The 20,845-nt window shown below is 38.4% G+C and overlaps 1 protein-coding gene across 2 annotated transcripts in view; it reads right to left on the bottom strand.

Annotated features, from left to right (window-relative positions):
* Positions 1-3,155: 3,155 nt before the first annotated feature.
* The window catches only part of LOC112463749 (tRNA dimethylallyltransferase), a 70,026-nt gene continuing 52,336 nt past the window's right edge, over positions 3,156-20,845 (bottom strand). Inside the window, exons 5-9 of one of the 2 annotated variants that reach the window (XM_025030288.1) lie at positions 15,130-15,245; positions 4,888-4,984; positions 4,100-4,213; positions 3,739-3,924; positions 3,156-3,445 (exon numbers count right to left, since the gene is read on the bottom strand). In XM_025030288.1, the coding sequence (XP_024886056.1) occupies positions 3,308-3,445; positions 3,739-3,924; positions 4,100-4,213; positions 4,888-4,984; positions 15,130-15,245 (651 nt within the window). In that variant the 3' untranslated portion in view covers positions 3,156-3,307. The remainder of the gene's footprint in view (positions 3,446-3,738; positions 3,925-4,099; positions 4,214-4,887; positions 4,985-15,129; positions 15,246-20,845) is intronic. The other variant, XM_025030290.1, reaches the window with a different exon arrangement.

Below are 20,845 nucleotides of genomic sequence, written 5' to 3'. Positions count from 1 at the left end.
CAGCTAGACGCCCCCACTCTCGACACGTCACTGCCTCCTGCAGCGTGGATCCACGCAGCAGCATCGCCGGTGTAATACATTCTGCCGTGTCAGAAAATTCGCGATTGTACATAAGAATTGCGCGAAACTTAACACTCACTCAGCACGAGAGGCTGCGGCCATGTATATGACTTTAATTCCATTTAGCAAATCAGCAGCTTTAAGTCCCAAAAATTACGTCGATTATCTGAATAACAACGCTCCTGAAACGCTTCATGATTCATCAAAAATTTCATCCCCGCGTATCAAAGATAAACGAAAGATATCGTTGTATTGTTCCAATTTTATTTTTTTATTTACAAGAATTTTTATAGAAATCACAGCAAATGCTTTATTTTAGGTTTATTATAAATTTGATTATTGCCAATATGTCATGTACGAATGCTGTAAAATTCGCTGGAAAACTTTCTCTCTAAAAATACAATTATCTACAGTAGGGGAAGATTCAACCGCTTCGTCCGCTTCTATCTAATGGCTTATCTACTTCGATCGACTTATCGGAGCATATCGCATAACTATCGCATATTAGCAAATCAACGCCGCAGAAAAGTACGATAAGAATCGCACGTCAGAAGGGCAATGACTCATGAAGCGACGGGCAAATGTGAAGCTGGTTGTCCAGCTGGCACGTAAGTACCCGCACATGTTCCCGTCAGGTGCACATGACAACGCGGGAATTCGTTCGTCGAAAGAAAAATTTAAACGGATAAAAATTTACAAAAGATTTTTCAAAATAAATATTTTAGATAGTAATCATGCGATATAAATTCATTGACGTATGCAAAAGATCGATTATTGTCATTAGAGCAATTTAAGGATCGTAAATTATTATAATTCATCGTAACAGCGAGCGCGAGCGGCATGTCGTTCATTATTAGTATGATTTATGATGTGATTAGCAAAAGGAGGAACAGGATGATTAACTTAACGATCCATTTCAGAACGGCGCGATTCCTTTTGTGCCGTAACTTTGTGACTCACGCATCGTGTGAGACTACAGTCGAGTCATTATTCTCTAATAGTAACAGTGATCTTAGTGCGCACCTTTGTGCAAAATCGAATCTGTTATAGCACTTCGACGCCTGCCACGCCAGCTTTTTGTTCCAATTTGTGCAACTATGGAATTTCTCTCTCAGCGTCGAGAAATATCGAAGAGAAATATCCAAATGAAATGCCGACGATCTCTGTTCACGTTAACGTAACTGTTGATAGCTTCGCGAAAACAATTTCACCGCGCGATTATTTTATTCCTCGCGTACGTGACGAAGACGCATTCCGGAATGTTTAGTTTTTCGTTCCACTCGTTGTTGGGAAAATATTTAGTCCGGACGGAAATCTTCGGCGGAAATCTGCGATCGCTAGACTTTCGCTGAGCTGCGAAAGATTCGCTTTCAAAGATCCGCGTACTGTTTGCGAGCCGAGGAAGATGAAGAAAGAACCAGTCGCTTCCTACTCGAAAGTGCTTCGCCGACGTGCATAAGCGACCTGCCTTAATGCAACGTGCATATGTAATAGCGATTAGTGCGTGCCGGGGTACAATGACTCGGTAAACGGCGAACTGCACGCAACCGATGCATGCGTCTTCTCGAACGTACGTCGCGTGACAGCATATATTAAAATAAAAACATTATACTGGTGTGTATGTTCTCGTATTTACGACATGGCACCAGTAAACCCGACAGCAATAAAAAACGTAGATATATCGCGTTTTAAGGTAAAGATCTATACGAGTTGAGAATCCTTGAAATCATGAAAATCTTATTTATTAAAAAAAAATTTCCAAGTTTAATTTTGATATCTAGTAATTTTATTTTATTTTATCTCGTCTTATCACAAGTAGCGCCGATAACATACGATCGTTATGAAACACTACCTTCAGCTGTATACGAAATCTAATTTATACATATCAAGATTCCGCAGTGCTTTAATCATGACATTTGTGAACGATTGTTATTGTAACGGTTCTACGCTTTTCGCGGTTATTATTATTAGAAAAGCGGAAGAAACTCATCCGCGTGAATTAATTTTACTCTAACGGTTGAAAGAGCATCCTTTCGCATTTCAACGTAGTACAATCGAAGCAGCGTGCATGTGGACTGTATTGTACACCTGGTTGTATTGTTCGTCTGATGCACGGATAACTAAACACAACTGACTATTCAATTACATTATGCATTTCTAATATCATTCTCTGCACACATTCGAACCAACGCAATGTAAGGGATAATAATTTTGAAAGGTATTTGTCTTACATTGTTAAATTCTTATTTATTCTACTTTATTAATCATAAAACAGAGCTATCGATTTTACGATTTACAATTATTCCGATATTTCGCAGACAGATATTTATACTCGTCTTGACCGACTTTTTACTCTTCAGCAGTCTTCGATCAGCTTTTATTTGATAATGATCCAATACGAATGGTCTTTAATAATATCTTGGTGACTTACTTTATTATTGACTCTCGCTCGGTGACTTATCTTATGTTGGTTAGTATCTCGTCGACTCTTAGAAATCCAGAGAATATTAAATTGTGATGTTTTGAAGGAGTCGTCTAACAAGGAGAACCTAGATCAGAAATCTTATTTGAAATTTTACATATACACATATAAGTGTAGCAAATAACAAATTTATAAATTTTTAGTCGATAGCCAAAAATTAAACTTTCGGCTTTCGTCGATATATCTTCAAGTATTCATTCGAATATAAAGAGATGCTTCATATTAAAGTTTTTATGATAAAAAAACATGTTTATTTAATAAAACTAGTAATATTTTTAAAACCCTATCTTATGATCCCTTATATCAGACTCTGTATAATGTAATTTTTATAATTTTAAACAAAAAATGTTTTATAAAAGATAATTTTCAGATGTTTTAAAAACGTTTTTTAAAACGTAGAAAAATATCAAAGATGTCTGATTTGAAACATTTCTTAGATACATCGTACGAAATAATTTCTTACAGTCAGTCGGTTTGCAAATACCACCAAGAAGTAAGTTACTGACTAGAGACATGGCAGAAATCTGTTGTATCAGTAACTAATAAGCAAATGAGCAACTGCTAACAATGTTAATTCTTATTTGCCTATAGAGGGTAATGAAGGTTCGTTAGATTAGAAAAAACAACTTTATTTGTTAAAAATTATTTACATGATAATTATTAGTAAAATACAATGTAGATAATCACAGTTTCAATGGCTTAATATAAACGCAAGAACGAATGTTCGTGCAATGTCACAACGAATACTGATGAAACTGATATTTGTCACGAGCTAATCAGTTGACTTTCTTGGGATTGCGCATCTTCGGTTATTTTTTTCTTCTTTTTCAAGACTTTCATGTGTTTTGCGCCTTTCAAGTGAGCCTGCCATTGATGCTCTTCGATAAATACTCTCTCACATACCTAATTAACAAAAGAGATCTTTTATTTTGGGATATAGAAGCATTTGACACAATTTTATTGAAAAGATATTGACAAAGCTTGAATCGCATAAGTCAATTTTCGATTATCCACAACTAAACATAAATTTAAATAATTAAATCTTTATACTATTCACGAGTGTAAAATAAAGCAAAACAGTTTCATGAAGCTAATATTATAAAAGTATTACGTTTAAACAATTACATATAATGTATATAAAATTTTATTTCGATCGCATCAGACTAATCGATTAGGGTCACTTCTTTATTAATTACCTTGCAATAGTTACATATATTTGTACTACTATCGGTGGTCTTTTGGTTCTCGAAATTCTCGTTTAGTGGTCGCTGTTCGGGTTTTGCGCCGTGTAATATTGCGGAAATGATTGCTGCCGCAGGTTCTAAGACGCGACTGTCCCAATTTGTCACGTCGGAGCAATCTAAAGAATAAACAGGGGGAACCTCGAAAAAAGCAAAGCGGTCGTATGATTTATACTTTACTCAATTTAGTTACTTATGTATTCCGCGCGTGGGGAAAAAATAATTTACGCGGCGAAGATTGATTTATTTCAATCAAATTGCTAATTGCAATATAAACAAGTATATCGTTAATGATGAGGCGAGGTAAATGAATTACCTGTCGATCACCACGCCGAATCAGTCTGTTCATCACCCATTTATCTTGCCTCTTTGCGTATCTCCTAGTGACGAGTTTTAAATCATCGATTCCTTGTTGCAGTAATTTTTTCCCCTGTATAAATTTAGTCAGATATCGATTTCTCACTTAACAATTGATAGTTACATGTCTCAAACGTAAAACAGAGATTTTTGCACAATAATACAATTCTTTTCTGTTCTTCGCGCGCAACTTTACTTGTATTAATAATTTTACCATGTGAAGTCGAGTAATAAAAAAAATTGTGCGTGAAAATTTTACATAAAAAATATCATTAAATAAAATATCATTCGCGTCACACACGTTCAAGATGTAAAATAGTATTTTGTCTCCTGTTCTTATTCAACTTTCGCTGAAATGCGATATATCTCTCTTCTTCTCCCGTTCGTCCCTTTTTCATCTCTTTTCTTATAATTGCACCGGAGGTACAATTTCTTCGAGCCGTCAGGATCGATAGCTTTTGATAACTCTTGCAAATGGTTTTTGTCGCGATATTAAAATCGGAGAATTTCGTAAAAATCCATTGTACAATCGTGAGAGTACTGTGCAACGAAAGGAGAAAAACGACGAGAGAAGAACCGCAGACGGAGATACCGCGATACGACCGCGAGGTAGACTACGTTGCCAGTCGCGCGGTGCATTTTAACGGCAGAAAAATAACCGGGGTACCAGCTGCTGAGGCGAACGGCAATCGCGGCTACGCGGACGTATAGCTCGTATCGATGAACCATCTCATGCTCGTTGCTTACCTTCTCGCTCGCGCGTTCCTCCTCGGATAGTATAAGGTAAGCGTGAAACTCCTTGAAACCAATGCTCTGGAAGATGCCTTTCGTGTAATCGGGTGACCTGGAATGTAAACATTCTCTCTTGGATCGCGCGTTCGCCGGTCTTTCCTTCCCCGTCCCTTCAACAGGGAGTTCTCGAACTCCCCCTCTCCCTCCCCACCTCTCTCTCTCTCTCTTTCGCCCGCTTGTCCGTCTTGCTAAAAGTGTCGCTGATGATCGATTAACCGAGATCCCCGGACCCTCAACCAGGATGTTTGCACCTGGTGTACCAAATGCGATCGTGCAATCAGAGAAATTGAGCGCGACTTTTTTGGCGATCTTTGAACGCGGACAGCCTTTTAAATTTCGGTCGTGCTTAAAGTCCATTTAAGGGATATATTTACGGTTTAATTTCGGCAAAATATGTAAAGCGCTTATAAGCTATAAAAGAGAGAAAGAGAAAGAGAGAGAGAGAGAGAGAGAGAGAGAGAGAGGGAGAGGGAGAAAACAGATTATATTTAATAACAATGTACCGCAAAATAAAATTATGTTGGAGCAACGTATGGATATTTTACATCGTATAACAATCGTTTCAAGTAAAAAAAAACCGAAGTCCGACACCAGTGAAATCAATCAGCGAGCAATGTAAATTTAGTCAAAATAACAAAAAACTAAAATTATCTAATTATTTTCATGCATAATTTTTTACATTCAATGATACTATAGAATTCTTTTTCAGACATATAACATTACACGTTTTAATGAAATGTATTTGAAAAGTTGCGCTTGCAAATTAAAGAAAAGAAAAAGTTTTTTTTGCAGTCTGTTTGAGTCTAAAATTAATTGCAGAATTACTCGGTTTGCAGAATTACGAGATAAACTATATATCGCTCCGATAACGTTAAATGAAGAATTTTAAGCTTCTTAAGATTTCGATAGCGTAACGAATTGCGTAACACCACGCGTCGCATATAGCAGAGGAAGTGCAAAGATAACGCTGATAAGAATTTTTATTTGCAGACATGGTCATCATATATTGCAATTATGTATAATTTGAAGTATGATATCATTCAAAGTTTCCGTGCGTAACTGTATGCGTTTGCGTTAAGTAAAGTTTGATTAAAAATTGCCCGCTAAAAGAATCGGCATTGAAGCAAGATATGAATTAATCGGGCGAAGCGCTCGCGATGTCATTGGGTTGAAAAAGTGACTGCAAAAGCTTACCGTCTACTACTAGCAGGGTACGATTTTTATTTTATTTTCTTATAGTGTCATCTTAAAATAAAGTCTGATTCTGAAAAGATGCGATCCCCGATCTCCCGTCATTCAGTGACAAGCTCGTTACTAAAAATTCGGTGTTAATTAACGTCGCTTTACAAAAAAATATTCCGAGTTGACGCAAGTTTAACATAGATAATCGTTGTTGGTTGATTTACCGTCTATTCAAACGCATCCCCGCTCAGGTACTGGCAATATGGGTGCGTACGCTTCGATTTCGTGCGAATCTTATCACACGCGTCGGATTGGCAATCGCGAGACGACCTCGCTCGACGTAACGCCGACTTACATACGGCGGGAAAAAGCCGGCGCTATCGCAGGCACGACTCACTGATTTCGCACATGTGTCAATGCCAAATGCATGTTGGCGCGGAGGAATATCGGATCCACGGCGCCGCCGTGCGTCGCGCGTGTGAGTTTTGTTCCGAATGCAAATTCTCAAGCATCGGGATGTCGATCCCGCAAGACGGTGCAAATAAAGGATAAGTCAAGCCTGAGATAATTTATTCCTTTCGAACATTAAATACCGATATTTCTTTTGACTGTCTCCTATTGACACAGCATATTCGCAGCTTCTATATTTGTACTTTTTGTAGTTAGCAATTCATACGCAAACTTGCTTCGTGATAACAAGTTTTAAACTTTCCGCGAATTTTTAATAATCTCATTCATTTTCATAATAACGTAAGTAATAAATTTGCTGAAAGTATGAAAATAATCGTATAAAAATAGGAAAAAGACAAGTAAAAATAAGAATAAACATATATAATAACACGATTTGATAGTTAATGAAACATCGAGTTTTCGGTTCAACATTTTTATCATGATATTATCAATTACCATATATTAATTTGTTATTAAATATTCTCAGTCTTTTCATGATATATTGGTACATAAATACGTTATCGGAGAAAGTAGCATTATTCATTTCAAGATTTTAACGTTATTTATAAGATCTCGGTTCAGCAAAAAAAAATAATTAGGCTGGCTTTCCTATTCGTAACTGTCAACAATTCTGCTCGAAACGAATATAATAATGATAATAATAAAGCATTGATAATATAGCCATGATGATATTTAACGACGGAGACCATGGTCCGCAACTGGTAGCAGCAATGATAGCACTTGTGCGTCAGTAACAGTACTAGAGCTTGTGATTAAGATAACGACAGAGTGTCAGCAATCAGCGTCGCGCGAATACGTAACCGCTCTAAAATATTTTTACAACCTGTTGCCAGGCAGCCATTACACGCCGCACGTCGCGCGGTATTACATTTTCTCCACCGCGTAATGTAGAGTTAACGCGGGTTACCGCGAGAAGGAGAGAGATAATCGGCCGCTATTGCCAGGATTTATGGTCTTCGTGAAACAGTAGCATGCTATCTTTCCTCCTGTGCGCACATTTCTGCTCATTTGACATCTACCGCGACCAAAGCGGTTGAATGCAAGTGACAATGTGTCGTGAACAAAAATGAAATGCATCGTAAACAAAAAAAGCTCTCAGCTTATTTTAATCTTTTGTGAAAATCGTTTAATGTATGCGCATGAACGTGCAGATGAAAGTCGGCGATACTATAAAAATCTGTCGATAAACTTTCACCGATAGATTTTTTGAATTGAGAAGTTCAACCGAGAAGGAATTAAAACATTGATTATGCATTTTGCTAATCGAACATTGTGCAGTCTCTATCTTGCAAATTATTTCTCGAAGAATCTTCTCTAATATATTTTTTATATCTTTTATTTTTTATCCGTCCAATTTGTGAAATTGGTTTCTTTAAATGTTTTAATATACGGGTGCAAATTTTACAATAAAACCAATATTCGATAGGAAGATAAATTCCTACGCGCTTGTCGTAGTATAACGTATTCAACAATCTTCCAATTTTTTAATCCAAGGTTGAAAGATTTACATTGATGCCTCGCGACAGTCAATTCTCGATAATAAGATTATGTATGTTACATTGCACGCGATTGAACGATTAATGGATCATTGCGAATTAATAGAGCGTAATATAATGGCGTTTAATTTTTTTAACATACGATCGGCATCTAATAAAATCGTCCATCCTTATTTTAATCGCTTCTTTTACGATTGCAATCAACCAGCCACTTGAACAAAACGTGCTGCTCATCTCGTTTGCGGAACTGCGCGAATTAAAAAAATCTAATCTTCTAATCTTCGATCGCCGTTTATCCGTTGAGCGTATCTTTGTTGATATAATTGAAATTAATTAGGCATCTATATAGCAAATTTATGTGCGATCAAATCGCAGAGCAGTTAATTACCGTAAAAAGTATAGACTTTTTGATAGAGATGTTAAAGTAAAAGAAAGATATCTATAGTATAAATTGGCAGTGATTGACAGGATAATCAGTGATATACCATGATAAGTCCACGTGCCATTTTCATCGGAATGTTATCTAACCTGTCAAGAGTATATACCGTAATTGACAGACGTAATTAAATCTATAATATGCGCAGGAAACGTTTAATTTCATTTACGTAAATGACAAACTCAATTTTGATTATTACTCGTAATTTATCGAAGAGATCGAGAGATGCTCTCTATATAATTTAACAACTATGCGAAATATTATCTAACTTCTGCAAATATTATTTTTGCATCGATAAAATATCAATGGTATATTACAGAATATAAATATTTCTCAGGATATCCGTCCGGTCTTGGTAAAATATACGTCGACTTCATGGCTAAAGTAAATAGTATTTATCAGTGAAGCTCTGACCGAATATCTAAAATATACCTGAGTTTCCAATAATGATGCGTAATGTCGATAAAACGGGCGAAATGCTGCTTCATATTTGAGTTGCGCTTATTTCATGTATCGGTTCAATCGATATCGGTCAATAATTGATTGTAAAGGGCATAAGATTAAGCTAATATTAAAAGACTAAAATCGATTAGAAATCGATCAATTATACATCTAGCCTATCTTGTTATAAATCGAAGATTTATCTATTCATATAGAATTTATCTATTCCCTCTAGTAATGTTACCTCACTTATCATTAACGATATTTCTAAACTAGATTTATAGTGTAACATATATGATAAGGTGCGATAAGATGTTCGTCTGTACCTACTTTATGAAATTGTGTCAACAATTCACTTTATCGTAAAAATATTTCCATTATTACGTTGCAACAAATATTGATATCCTATATTCGGTAATTAAATGACACGAACGAAAACCACCACGACATTCCTCCTGCATGTAATTTTGTATTGTTCATGAGTGAGAGAGAAAAAGGAATTAATAGGCGTATAATGTGTGAATGCATCAGGAACTCATTTCTTCCTCCTACATGATAACATATACATGGGAATTATATATATATTTCTCGTACACTATATATGCAATGTGTCATATTTTTAAAATCTCGACATGCATTTATTATTTTTTATCATCTTTATACAATTATCATCAACGTAAGGGCAGTTATTTATATTTTTATTAATTTATTATTCCGAGAAGCATTTAAGTCAATTGACAATCGTGTCGATATTTTCGGCCTTTAATCGGCCCTCTTTTCGAGCTCTTCTCTCGATTTAGCTCAACACCAGCTTCGCCAACGTTGTAAGCGCCGTAGCGACAGCAACTGCAAAGTGCACACCGCCGCGCCGGTGTCGATGTACATCGCCGTCGCGCCATGTGCACGTATAACTTACGTGGGTAGCCGGTTAATAAAATTAATAATTAATGATAATGGTCGAGCGATATATTATAAGCATCGATAGCGGCAAGGCATACCCGTACCGATAAGAATTTATCCACCTGCAGCTGGGAAAATCGAGCGATATCGAGTCGTGAGCGGGCGAACAGACGCGGAGAGAAATTGCGAGGGACGAGGGAACTGTACACAGCTGTAGCAAACTAGACTAGAAAACGTTTTCGCAGTTGAGACTGATTGAACCCACCTATCTACGCTATATCGCCTGGTTCTGTATCTAATCTATATACATCGACTGACTCTGCCTGCAATAAGAGGACCGATAAGAGGAACGTCGTACGCGAACGCGATCGACTGCGCCTTCCATGCAGCGGGAAAGGATCGCGAAGAGATTCGTTCCGATGCTCGTCTCGCATGACTCCTCCCGGTCATACCGGTTGGAAGAACCGCGGCCAACTTTATTAACAGTGGAAAAAAAAAACAAAGAAAAATGACGTCTCGCGTGATAGGCTTTGAAATAAACAGCCAAATGTAAATGCGAAAAATAAACAACTAAACCACAAGTTTTATTTCTAACTCGACTACGGGTGGTGTGTGCATAAAATGTGTTTTATTTTGCAGTATAATGTCCATTCGTGATTAAGTTTAATATATTCTACCTCTACGGGTTTATATATCACACTTACCGAGTAGCGACAACACTTGCTGTCAAACGCGCGCGACGATATCAATTAATCGTCTAATTAATTCTACTACCGGGAAGGAAACCTGCTGTTGCTGCGGTTGCTCTGATATGGCTGATACCTTCTTGCCCATGCTATTTCGCTACTTTTTTTTACTTTTCGTTACGATTCTATCTGATGCGCCGCGCAGATCACGGTGCTATTTCGCAACCTGCAAATCGGAGACAGCTCGAGGCTGGCCGCTCATCCGTGTGTACGCGAATGAGATACAAGCGAACGTGGTCCGGCAATAAACGCGAGCGTGACCGATGCCCCTCTATTTGCATTGCACGACTTTCCCGCTATAACAAAGATCTCGGTGAACGAAGAGAGCGCCGAATCGGCGTAAAGCTGTCGCCTGGTCAGGTAGAAATGGCCGGACAACGAATTCGCGAGTGATCATCGATTGTTGATTTATTTCGAGAGTAGCGTGAATATTTGGAAGCAGGGAGACGGTTCGAATTACGCGAAAGGAGGAATAACTTGGCGTGAGAATCGAGAAAATTTCTGCAACGCTGTTTTGCAAGCAGCAGCGAGAATTAAACGACAGTAATCCGTAACAATCGCTTACTCTACTCTTACATTAAATGGTAAACTATAGAATAACTGATCATACTTTCGAGCCACTTCTATATTAGAACTGTATTACATTATTGCGATTCCTAGGAAGATCATTTTAGGGTATACATCTTATTTAGCTATTATTAAAGGATTATATTTAGGGTATAAATTAAAACTCGATTCTGTTCTATCAGAACTTGATTTCATTTGCAAACTACAATAATCTGGTTAAAATATGTAAATAGGTCGCAAATCAATATTCTCTCTATTCTACCTAAATTCATCGTGTTTCAAACACAGAACTGGGCCACTTACAAATTAATTTCATCCGCTACATCAATTTCGGAACATCCTGAGATGAGGAACGAATTAAGAACGATCAATCAACAGTCGCACAGTCGACAAACTTCGCGGATATTATCGCGTGTTAATAACAATGGGTTTCTTTCGCGTTTATCTTCCTCGCGAGGGCAGCGCGCGAACGATAAGCAAAATATTTCGCGGCGGCCATCGGATTCTCGCGGAATTCGATGACGTGGTGTAAATACCTAGTCGGATCTTTCTCTCTCTCGCGGCGTGGAACACGGCAAGTAAACCGAAGATCGCGGCCCGCGACCAACCGCAGAGTTCGTGATTTAATGTGTTGCTTTGCTCGCGTGCGAGCAACTTTAAATTACTCCGTAAAGTAACAAAACTTAACGAGTAACTTGTGTGTGTAAAATGCACAACGCTTCGATATTTTTGCGTAATATTAATTAACGCTGCTGCATAGATAAAGCATTCGTGAGAAACTTTCCGACGTTGTTAAATAACAATTATATTGATATTAAATTGGCAATCAATATCAACCTAATTAAATCACTTTGTGAGAGACCTTTCTCTTTTATTACATAAATGTCATTATATCTTCTAGATAAAAGTTATTAAGAAACAGGATGTGGAAGATTTAACTTGTATATTCATGTAAGAAGCATCACACAAAAATGTGCTATATACGTTGGGCAAAAATGTGCAGTATTTGTATAATGTGACACGATGCGCAAAGTGGTAACGTTACACTGTCGCGCGATACGCGTTACTTCCCATTCCTTTCTAGAAAAAGGCAACGGCAGGTTCCGTTCGTGCAAAAGTTCGTCAAGTATGCGAGTTGGATTAAATAATCGTACTGGAAATCACGAATCACTTCCTCTCTGAGAGAGTTTACGTCTCTCGGCCGGTTCAGGTTGATCGAAGAAATTTTCGCGCTTCTAGTTTGTATTCCGTATCCTATTCTGCATTCGTGTGTTACGGCGTTTATTTTTGCAAACGCCTGTGCAAACAATTTTAAGTCCGCTGGACCATAAAAATACCGCACAACTTTTTGCGCGTTCCGCGAATAGTTACACGTAAACTCGAAGTTAACTAATGTCTTTTCTGATCGCTCGCGATTTCTTACCGACTTCTGGCTTGCGGTCAAGGAAGTTCGCCGATTTTCTTCCGCGACTGAACTTCTGCCACGCTATTATTTATCACCCGTGGCGCACTGCTACGAAAGATCGCGATAAAATATAAATAATTAGTTTCCAGACCGCACTTTCTTCGCAGTTCCTCTCCCGAACCGAGCTATCCGTAATCAAAGCGCGCGATATTTTCTCTATGCTCCCCGTACTACTCGTTGTACTTTCTCGTGATTTACTACCTGTCACGTCTGATCAATCATCTCGTTCGTAATAAAATAATTTACAATTACTGCTATTATCTACGCTCTATCGCCCGCATCATTTATCTCTGCAATCGATAGTTCTGTGCTCTCCGTACTCTGAATATATCCATCACACTCGTGATTAACTTGAATTGAATCACTTGAACTGCCCGCTTCGCAAACATAATGTTTAATTTTAGTATTCTCGAATCTCTCTCGCTCGTCCCACGTGAGCCAAACTGTAATTTTTCCGCCAAACACACTCGCCCGTGAGTCGAGTTCGATCGCGTATTTACCTTTGAGTTAGTCACGCGTTTGTACACAAGAAGTGCGCGCGTCCTAACATCAGTCGTATCGCTAATTGCGTCTTTCAATTACCACGGTTCGTCGAGTAATTAGCATTCCACGCTATGGTGTACTCGCGTTTCCGAGACGGCGAAAACCCGGAGTCAGTTCAGCTTATGGGAAACCGGCGTCTCAGTCATTTAACCACCTTCCTTCTCTGTGAAGGACCAGGAGACTAGAGGCAGGGAAAAGAAAGACGGCAGCTCATTAGACGGTGATTAATTTTCGGCTCGTCGCTACGCGCACGTAATCACGCGCTCATACTTTTCCTCGTGGTTGGTTACTTCCTTTATTTTCGCGCCGACATCCGGCCGCATTACGCCCGCGACTTCCGGAAGCGAGGAAAGCGAGGTGGGACGACTAAGAGAGGGGGCCCCATTCACTAAACATGTCTGCATTAACGGCAATACGAGTCGCCAAGCCACATGTCTCGACAGCATGCATCTATACATGCAAATTCAACGACACGCGTGTGCATTCGTCAAGATGCATGCGCGATAAAAAAAAAAATTGACTTTTTCAATCTCCAAAACTACAGCGAGAAAAGCTGATGTCGCTAAAGAATGTAGCGTTGATTCCGTTTCCAAAACAAATTGCAATATACAAAGCATCTTTTCACGATGTCAGCTACTTCTTCAGGATTTTTGTTGATACTTGAATATTTTACTTATATGTATATGCATCGCGACGTATTTCGATATAAACTTTCTTCGAGATATATAAATAATTAACTATTAATTGAAATGGAAATGTACTTTAACATAAATTTAAAATCTTAAAGCATTTAGCCATTAATGATTTTTTCTCATTCGTGCTTTATTGATTCGTGCAAATCGATTATATTCTAGGTTTTTTGCTATTTAACATTACGAAGAAGTAACGCGTCTCTGACTTCTGATGATTTGACATGTACATTACATATGCATAAGAAGAATATATATGCGGGGTATCCCAGACTACTAATTAATCTTTTCATTTATAAATTTGTTAATCAATTCAGAGTTGATGCTCGTTTAATAAAACATTCTGTTATTGTCTTATCTCGTTTGCTAATTAATATTTAAGTATTAGCTTATAATCAATTTGTTTCAAGTAAATATTGTAGAATCTTTATTCAATAATTAATATATATCATATAAATTCTACTTTAACAAAAGTAGAATTTGTTTTATTACCAAGATCTATGGTGTAAAGTAATAAAACTTGCGTGCAGGAGTAAAAATTATCTGTATATAAATCGTGGCACAAAATTACATTTAGAGCGTTGCATTGTGAAGGAATTTTATCGATATCTCTAAAACCAAAAAAGACGTTCGAAATTATTTCGGATGATAAATGGCACATTAAGACGGACAAAATCGAGATGTGCATCGAGAGATTTTATATATTGCAAGGAATCACATAAGCGCTACAACTTTGTATATTGATCCACTCGTTATCCTTGACGCATTTCCATTTACATTCTCCGCTTGCAATAAGGAAACTTTTAATGTATCCGCAAAGTTTCTTCAGAAAAGACATGTTAATTAGGACACTGATTGGAATCAGTGAAATCCTGCATCAACTCACGTACTTCGAGCGCAGCATTAATAACAATCGTTATTTAATCGTCGACCGTTAGGATTTCCATCACAAATTAGACACGCATGTAATTTATGATACCCACTTTTATAAAATGTCTGGTTTGTTATAATAAGTATCTAGTAAAAAAAAAGATGGATTATATATAAATTAAATTCTCAACTAAAAAAATTCTATAAACGTGCTCTCTGCAGATTATGAAATATCAGCTTTAAATGTCGATTTAAACATTATCTATGCACATGACACATGAAAATTGAGAGAATTAAACGGAAAAGGAGAGAGAAAAACGACAGGCGAGCAAATCCTTGAACTTGTATCGAATTCCGCGTGATGCAACAGTATGCTAAGAGGTGCACTCACGTGTTGGACTTAATCCGTTGTTCGTTGTATCCGCGATGAAAGTCAAGTAGTTCCTGCACCAAACCGGCCTCCATCATGCCGTCGACCCTGTCGTTCAGTCTTTTGTCGAGGACCTTCTGCAAGAAATTTCGAGGAAAGGCGAGGATCCCTTATTAATTAAGCATGACGACATCGACATATATTGCCCGTTAAGAAACCGTTCGGCTCGACCGCGTTTCCTAACGTTTCGAGAGTAGCGGTTCTCGAAACTACTCCGGGCCTTAAATAGTCTATCGTACGACAGTGCGAAATTTTTTTTACAATCCGCCCGAACCAAATTTATAATAAATAAACGTTTTAACGAGCGGCTTTACTGCGCTAGGAATCTAGGCGAACCACGAAGAACAGCGATAACATCGCCACGGTACATCCGATATGAAGTCGTTTTTTTTTTTAATGCTACGGATTAAACATTAGGACAAAAATGAGTTTTAAAATTTACGATTTGAAATAAACTAGTGAAAATACTGCATCGTAAGTAGATCACTGAAACACAAAAATGCTCTGGTATTCGTAGAACGCCTACCGTTCTACGATCAATACAGATAAGACAATCATATATATCGATCACTATCCTTCGTTAAGATTACGATCCTACAAAGAAAAAAAAACGAATCGATATGTAAACTCAATACCAAGGACGGTCCTTGCTATCGATTAACTGTTCAACGACACCGGGAATAACGCGACCGTTCCGTTAGGAAGAAAAAAGTCCACGGTGGCCTTGGTAGCTATCCAAGGTGTTTTGCAATTGTTCCTCTTCTACATGACCTCGCTAATGGCGAAAGCGCGTTAGAAGGTGACGTGTCCTCGAGCCGGCTAACGTGTGGGATTACCGACAGACCGTACGTGTCGCTCTCGGTGTCGCTGGTTTTCGAGCAGTTTTGAACGCGGGCGATACATTAATCTGATGTACGTAATTCACGAAGAAATAGACTTTATACTTCATCAGCGGTATACATATTCACGATGCATAGAATATCGTTGAAAGCCATCTTGCAGGTAACGACACCTGTGCTGCGCCCAATGGCGAAAGCGTTGTTAATATATAATCGCGTGGTTCATTTCGTGTATAATCGAGTAAATAAACTCCTTTCAGATTTACGAGATGGTTCGGCGCGAGCCGAGATGCACGACGATGCAGTTAAATGCACGCACGCGACAGCACATAAAATTCAATGTCAAATGCGGTTGTCCGGTTCTGCGGTTTAATTATCTAACATACCATAAAAGATTGGAAGAGATGAAAGCGTGTAATATGAATCAGAGAGTTGCATTAATCGCGCGAACGCCGAGTTCTTATTACGCGCACCACAATCGCGGAGGCACGAGAAGTTTAATAATAAAAGTGTTGCTTCTCCAATTTTAGTTTCCTGTTCCTGTAGATTTTCGCGGTGCTGAAAGACCTTGGTCAATGCCCGAGTCGAGGCCGGGCAAGTCTCCTACAGAGCGTAAAGTTTAAATTAATTAAATTCCGCTTTTAGCAATCCTTACTAATGATAAAGTAATACTGATAAACGCTAATAAATAATAAGTGCTCGCGGGCCAAGCAGGATTAAATAATGGAAACAGTGAGATATAGAATGCTTGCTATAGTCGCGTCGCGGTAACGCATAACGCAAAGAGTCGAAACAGACTCGCTTGTCGTTGCTGACATAATTTCAAATACTCGTAATTAAGTAAGCGTTTGGCGAGCAGCTCCGATCGCGATATTGCGCGAGTCGCGAGTTTGAGCTCTGATCGACCGTTCAAAATTAGAACCGCGCGCGTATTAGAAAGTAACCGGATGGCGAAGGTTTGGTTAAAGATATCACCGACGACAAACAAAGAATATAGAGAGAGTGTGCATGTCTAAGACTTTGCTTTGCGCCATCGTGCCTTGTTAGACAAACAGGTATAATATTAGGAAGCGTTTCTCGCGCGAAGTCTTCGAGGATATTTGGACCTTTCCTTTCGGTGCCCGTCTTCGGGACGCGTCTTGCGAAATATACCTTAAAGAAAATTTAATGTATGCCCTGTCAAGTGGTAAAAATTATCGCCTTATTGGGATAATTAGGATATTGAAGTAACATACGATAAAATAGTAATCTCTACATCTAACCGTTTATTAAATATTAGATTTATTAGATAAGTATACGTTCATAGATAAAAAATTGTAATGCTAGTGAGAGTTTGTAAAGCTCTACGTCAGGAAAAAGCCATGTTAATTAATTATTATCACGGGTAATAAAAATAATTGTATGCCTTTAGGACTTTCCGCAACTCCAGATTTTAATTCATTATTGTCGGCATCGCCGTCCGTGTTTTCTCGCTGTCGTTTTTATTTAGACACATATACGAATCGTCGATTGTGCGAGAAAATGGAATAGTCTTTGTTAACACTGAAGACGCGCCGTTAATGCTAGAGCCACGATCGTTGTTCTCACGGTCGTTCACGGTTAAAGCGCGACCTCCGCAACCCGTTTCGGCTGTATGTTCATTTTAAATCCCATTTAAATGCCGGAGCCTCGCGCCCTACACACACGCCCACACACGTACGTATGCACGCACGCACGCACGCACGTACGCACGTGGCGCACACTCACACGCGTACGTACGCGGCTCTCCTCTTCTCGTTTCATTCATGCGCGCCGCGACAGCGCTCGAACGCGGCTGTCGATGACGCAAGTTGATGGCCAAAGTCAGTATTTGATGACCACACGGTACATACGCCACTATGTGGCCAAACTACATTCCACGTGTGCCCGCGTGCGTGTCGCGCGTGTGCGCTCACGCACGCACTATGACAGATTTTATGGCCGGCACGAGTGGCATTGAGATGGGCATATACTTATATATGTGTGTGTCGAATTTGACATCTATCTTTTCCACGTCGAATGTGAGGTAAGAGATACGATTGTCTGGCATTTATAATCGTTGACAGCATTTTCAATTTCAGTAACGCGAGTACAAAGCGGAGAAAATTGACGACAGTTAAAAATACTTACTTTTTCCTTAAACAAAAAATCTTGTTGACTTACTGTTGGGTAGATTTATTTCCATATGTAGGTTCAAGATATGAATTCACAAGACTTACTTCAGAGATATAATATTTTATAAAATTAAAATAAATACTTTTAAATTTACTCTTTCACATGTTACGATAATAAAAAGTTATAGAGAAAATTTAGTGATGTCCGATTAAAAAGTTTTTTGTTTTCCTAAATTAAAAAAAAATGTAACGTTTATATAAACTGGATACGCGAATATTCAAGCCAGAGTCTAAGTCCGATCCAGTGAGAGTCTCGTAGGTTCGCGAGCTAACAAGGATGCAAACAAAAAAATTATTCAATAGTCCAGGGAGGTGCGGGACGTTCCGCAAATAGCACGGCAAATCCACTTGCGCGCGGATCGCTCCGCGCTTTTGCGTCGCGGCCTTCACCGAAATCAATGATCCCGTCTGGAGGTGAAAAAGTCAAAGGCCCGGGCTCCGCCGGCCGGATTCGGTAACCGCGTGCATACGAACGCCGGGCCCGGGCCTTCGCCGTGGCCGTGTGGGCGGCGCTACCGGGAATACGCGATTAGATCACACGGATAAGACACGATTCGCCGTTCGCGGCGAAAACGAAACGGCGCGGCGACGTGCACGTTCGGGCGCGAATTCCGCGACGTTGATGCAACGTCCAAGTTCCGGAGGACGACCGGCATTAATCCTCGAAGAGATCTCCTTCAGTTGCCCCAGACAAGGCGAAGGATAACGATATGCATTGTCATACCGTTGAGATACAGATAAAGCATCGATCATCTCGTCTCATGTATATTATAGCGTCTTCGTGTTTACCCGTCGTCAACGTTACAATGTATGTTTATTCATTCGATATTCGATCTTTTTTTTTGTGTAATCTGATCGTTTCTTATGATGCAAACCAATATTAATTTCAATTCATATGTCTTTCTTATTACCACGACGTGATTTCCATATGGTGATTTACAGGAAAATTATATGTATAAAAAGAATGAGAAATATGGAATAGTGTAAAAGGTTATATTCTGACCAGTTACATCCTTTGGGATTTCACAAGCAAATAAGTATTCTATTTTATGATATTCTGAAATAGAACAGAGATAATTCTTCGTTTTGTCGCTAGTTATCTTTATAGGTGAACTTGCGAAGAATTTGAAGATAGTTTCCGGCAAAAGCCATTGACCAGCGTTTCCCTCGATTTTTTACAGCAGATAATACCTTTTCTGAAAATCGTATAATATGGCACGCAAATGTAACAGAATTTGTAGTTCTTTTTTTCATAATATGTTACGAACCACGGAGGAAGAAAGGGAAAAAGACAAAGAAACTCGTTCTGTAATTTGGACAAATGATTTTCGTGGAAAATCGAGCACGCCCACGGCATCGCAACCACGCTTTCGTGTGAATCTGGTCGTTTACGTCGATTTTTCGGGTCCGCAAGAAAAAACCGCTGCGAGGAGAAACGAAATAAAAGGCCGTCGGTACAAAAAGCGGCGTATGTCGAGAACACGAGATCTGTTGGTATATTCATCTATTTCTCTTGAAATTTAATAAATAGGAGTGTAAACTTTTATGCCAAAAAGAAACAATAGAGATTAGATTATATATAGGTTGCGACTGAAACAACTACAATATCAGAATAAAAAGAATATACACATAAGTCGGTAAATAAAAATAAAAAAACGACACTTCAATTCCATTTCTAATAAAATTAAGACAAAACTTCCGAAAACGTCCATGTTCAAATTTTGGTCAAACTTTGTAAACAGGTTCCTGTTAGATAAAAAAGACATATACCAAAAAGATTTTTTGCGACTCCAAAGTTTAGCAACTTTTTAAATATTTTTTCGAATTAACTCGGTATATTACGAGCGAACTAACTTAGTATATTACAAACCAAAACAGCTCTCAAGTAATGTAAACAACCATAAAGTCATACCCGTCAAAGTCATAACATAAACATCATTGGCAAAACTTCAGAAAATCAGAAACGTTGTAAACCCATGTGACAACTCGTCTCGCGTGAAAAGTGTATGCGTGGAGGCAGTAGGTTCCGCTACCCCCTGCGGGGGGCTCCACTACTTTTAAACTAGACACATAGTGTGCCTTACAAAGTACATGCGTGAACTTTTCACGCGTGGAAAGTTTTAAACCCATGTGGCATCTCGTTTCGCGTAGAAAGTTTATGCGCGGAGGCAGCAAGTTAAAAATGTTAAAAAAGTTGCTAAACTTTGGAGTCGCAGAAAATTCTTTTGATATATGTATTTTTTATCTAAAAGGAACCTATTCACAAAGTTTCACCTAAATCGGAGCATGGACGTTTTCGGAAGATCAGCCAAAATTAAATAGAATACAGTATTTCGGATATCTCTAATATTATAATACTAAAAAAGGTGCCAATTCCACATTTCACACAATTTGTCTACAGCTTATGTCTTACAAACTTTCCATAACAATGATAAAATTATGATGAATATGACACAGTTTCAAATATCTCATAAAATCCGAGAAAGTCGATTTGCAAGTAAAAGAACATAAAAAGAAATCAAATGTGTAAATCTTCAATCATATGATAGATATCTCCGTTAATGAGACGCGAATGGATCCTTAATAGTACCTATTGAGACGAGGGAAGAGTTAAGAGGCGACTATATAAGAAGTTTGAGGAATTTT

This window comes from Temnothorax curvispinosus, unplaced genomic scaffold (assembly GCF_003070985.1).
Source record: "Temnothorax curvispinosus isolate PA1 unplaced genomic scaffold, ASM307098v1 QBEX01013620.1, whole genome shotgun sequence".
NCBI lineage: Eukaryota > Metazoa > Arthropoda > Insecta > Hymenoptera > Formicidae > Temnothorax > Temnothorax curvispinosus.
Note: the sequence above shows the minus strand (reverse complement) of the source record. Positions and strands in the feature narration are given on the sequence as shown.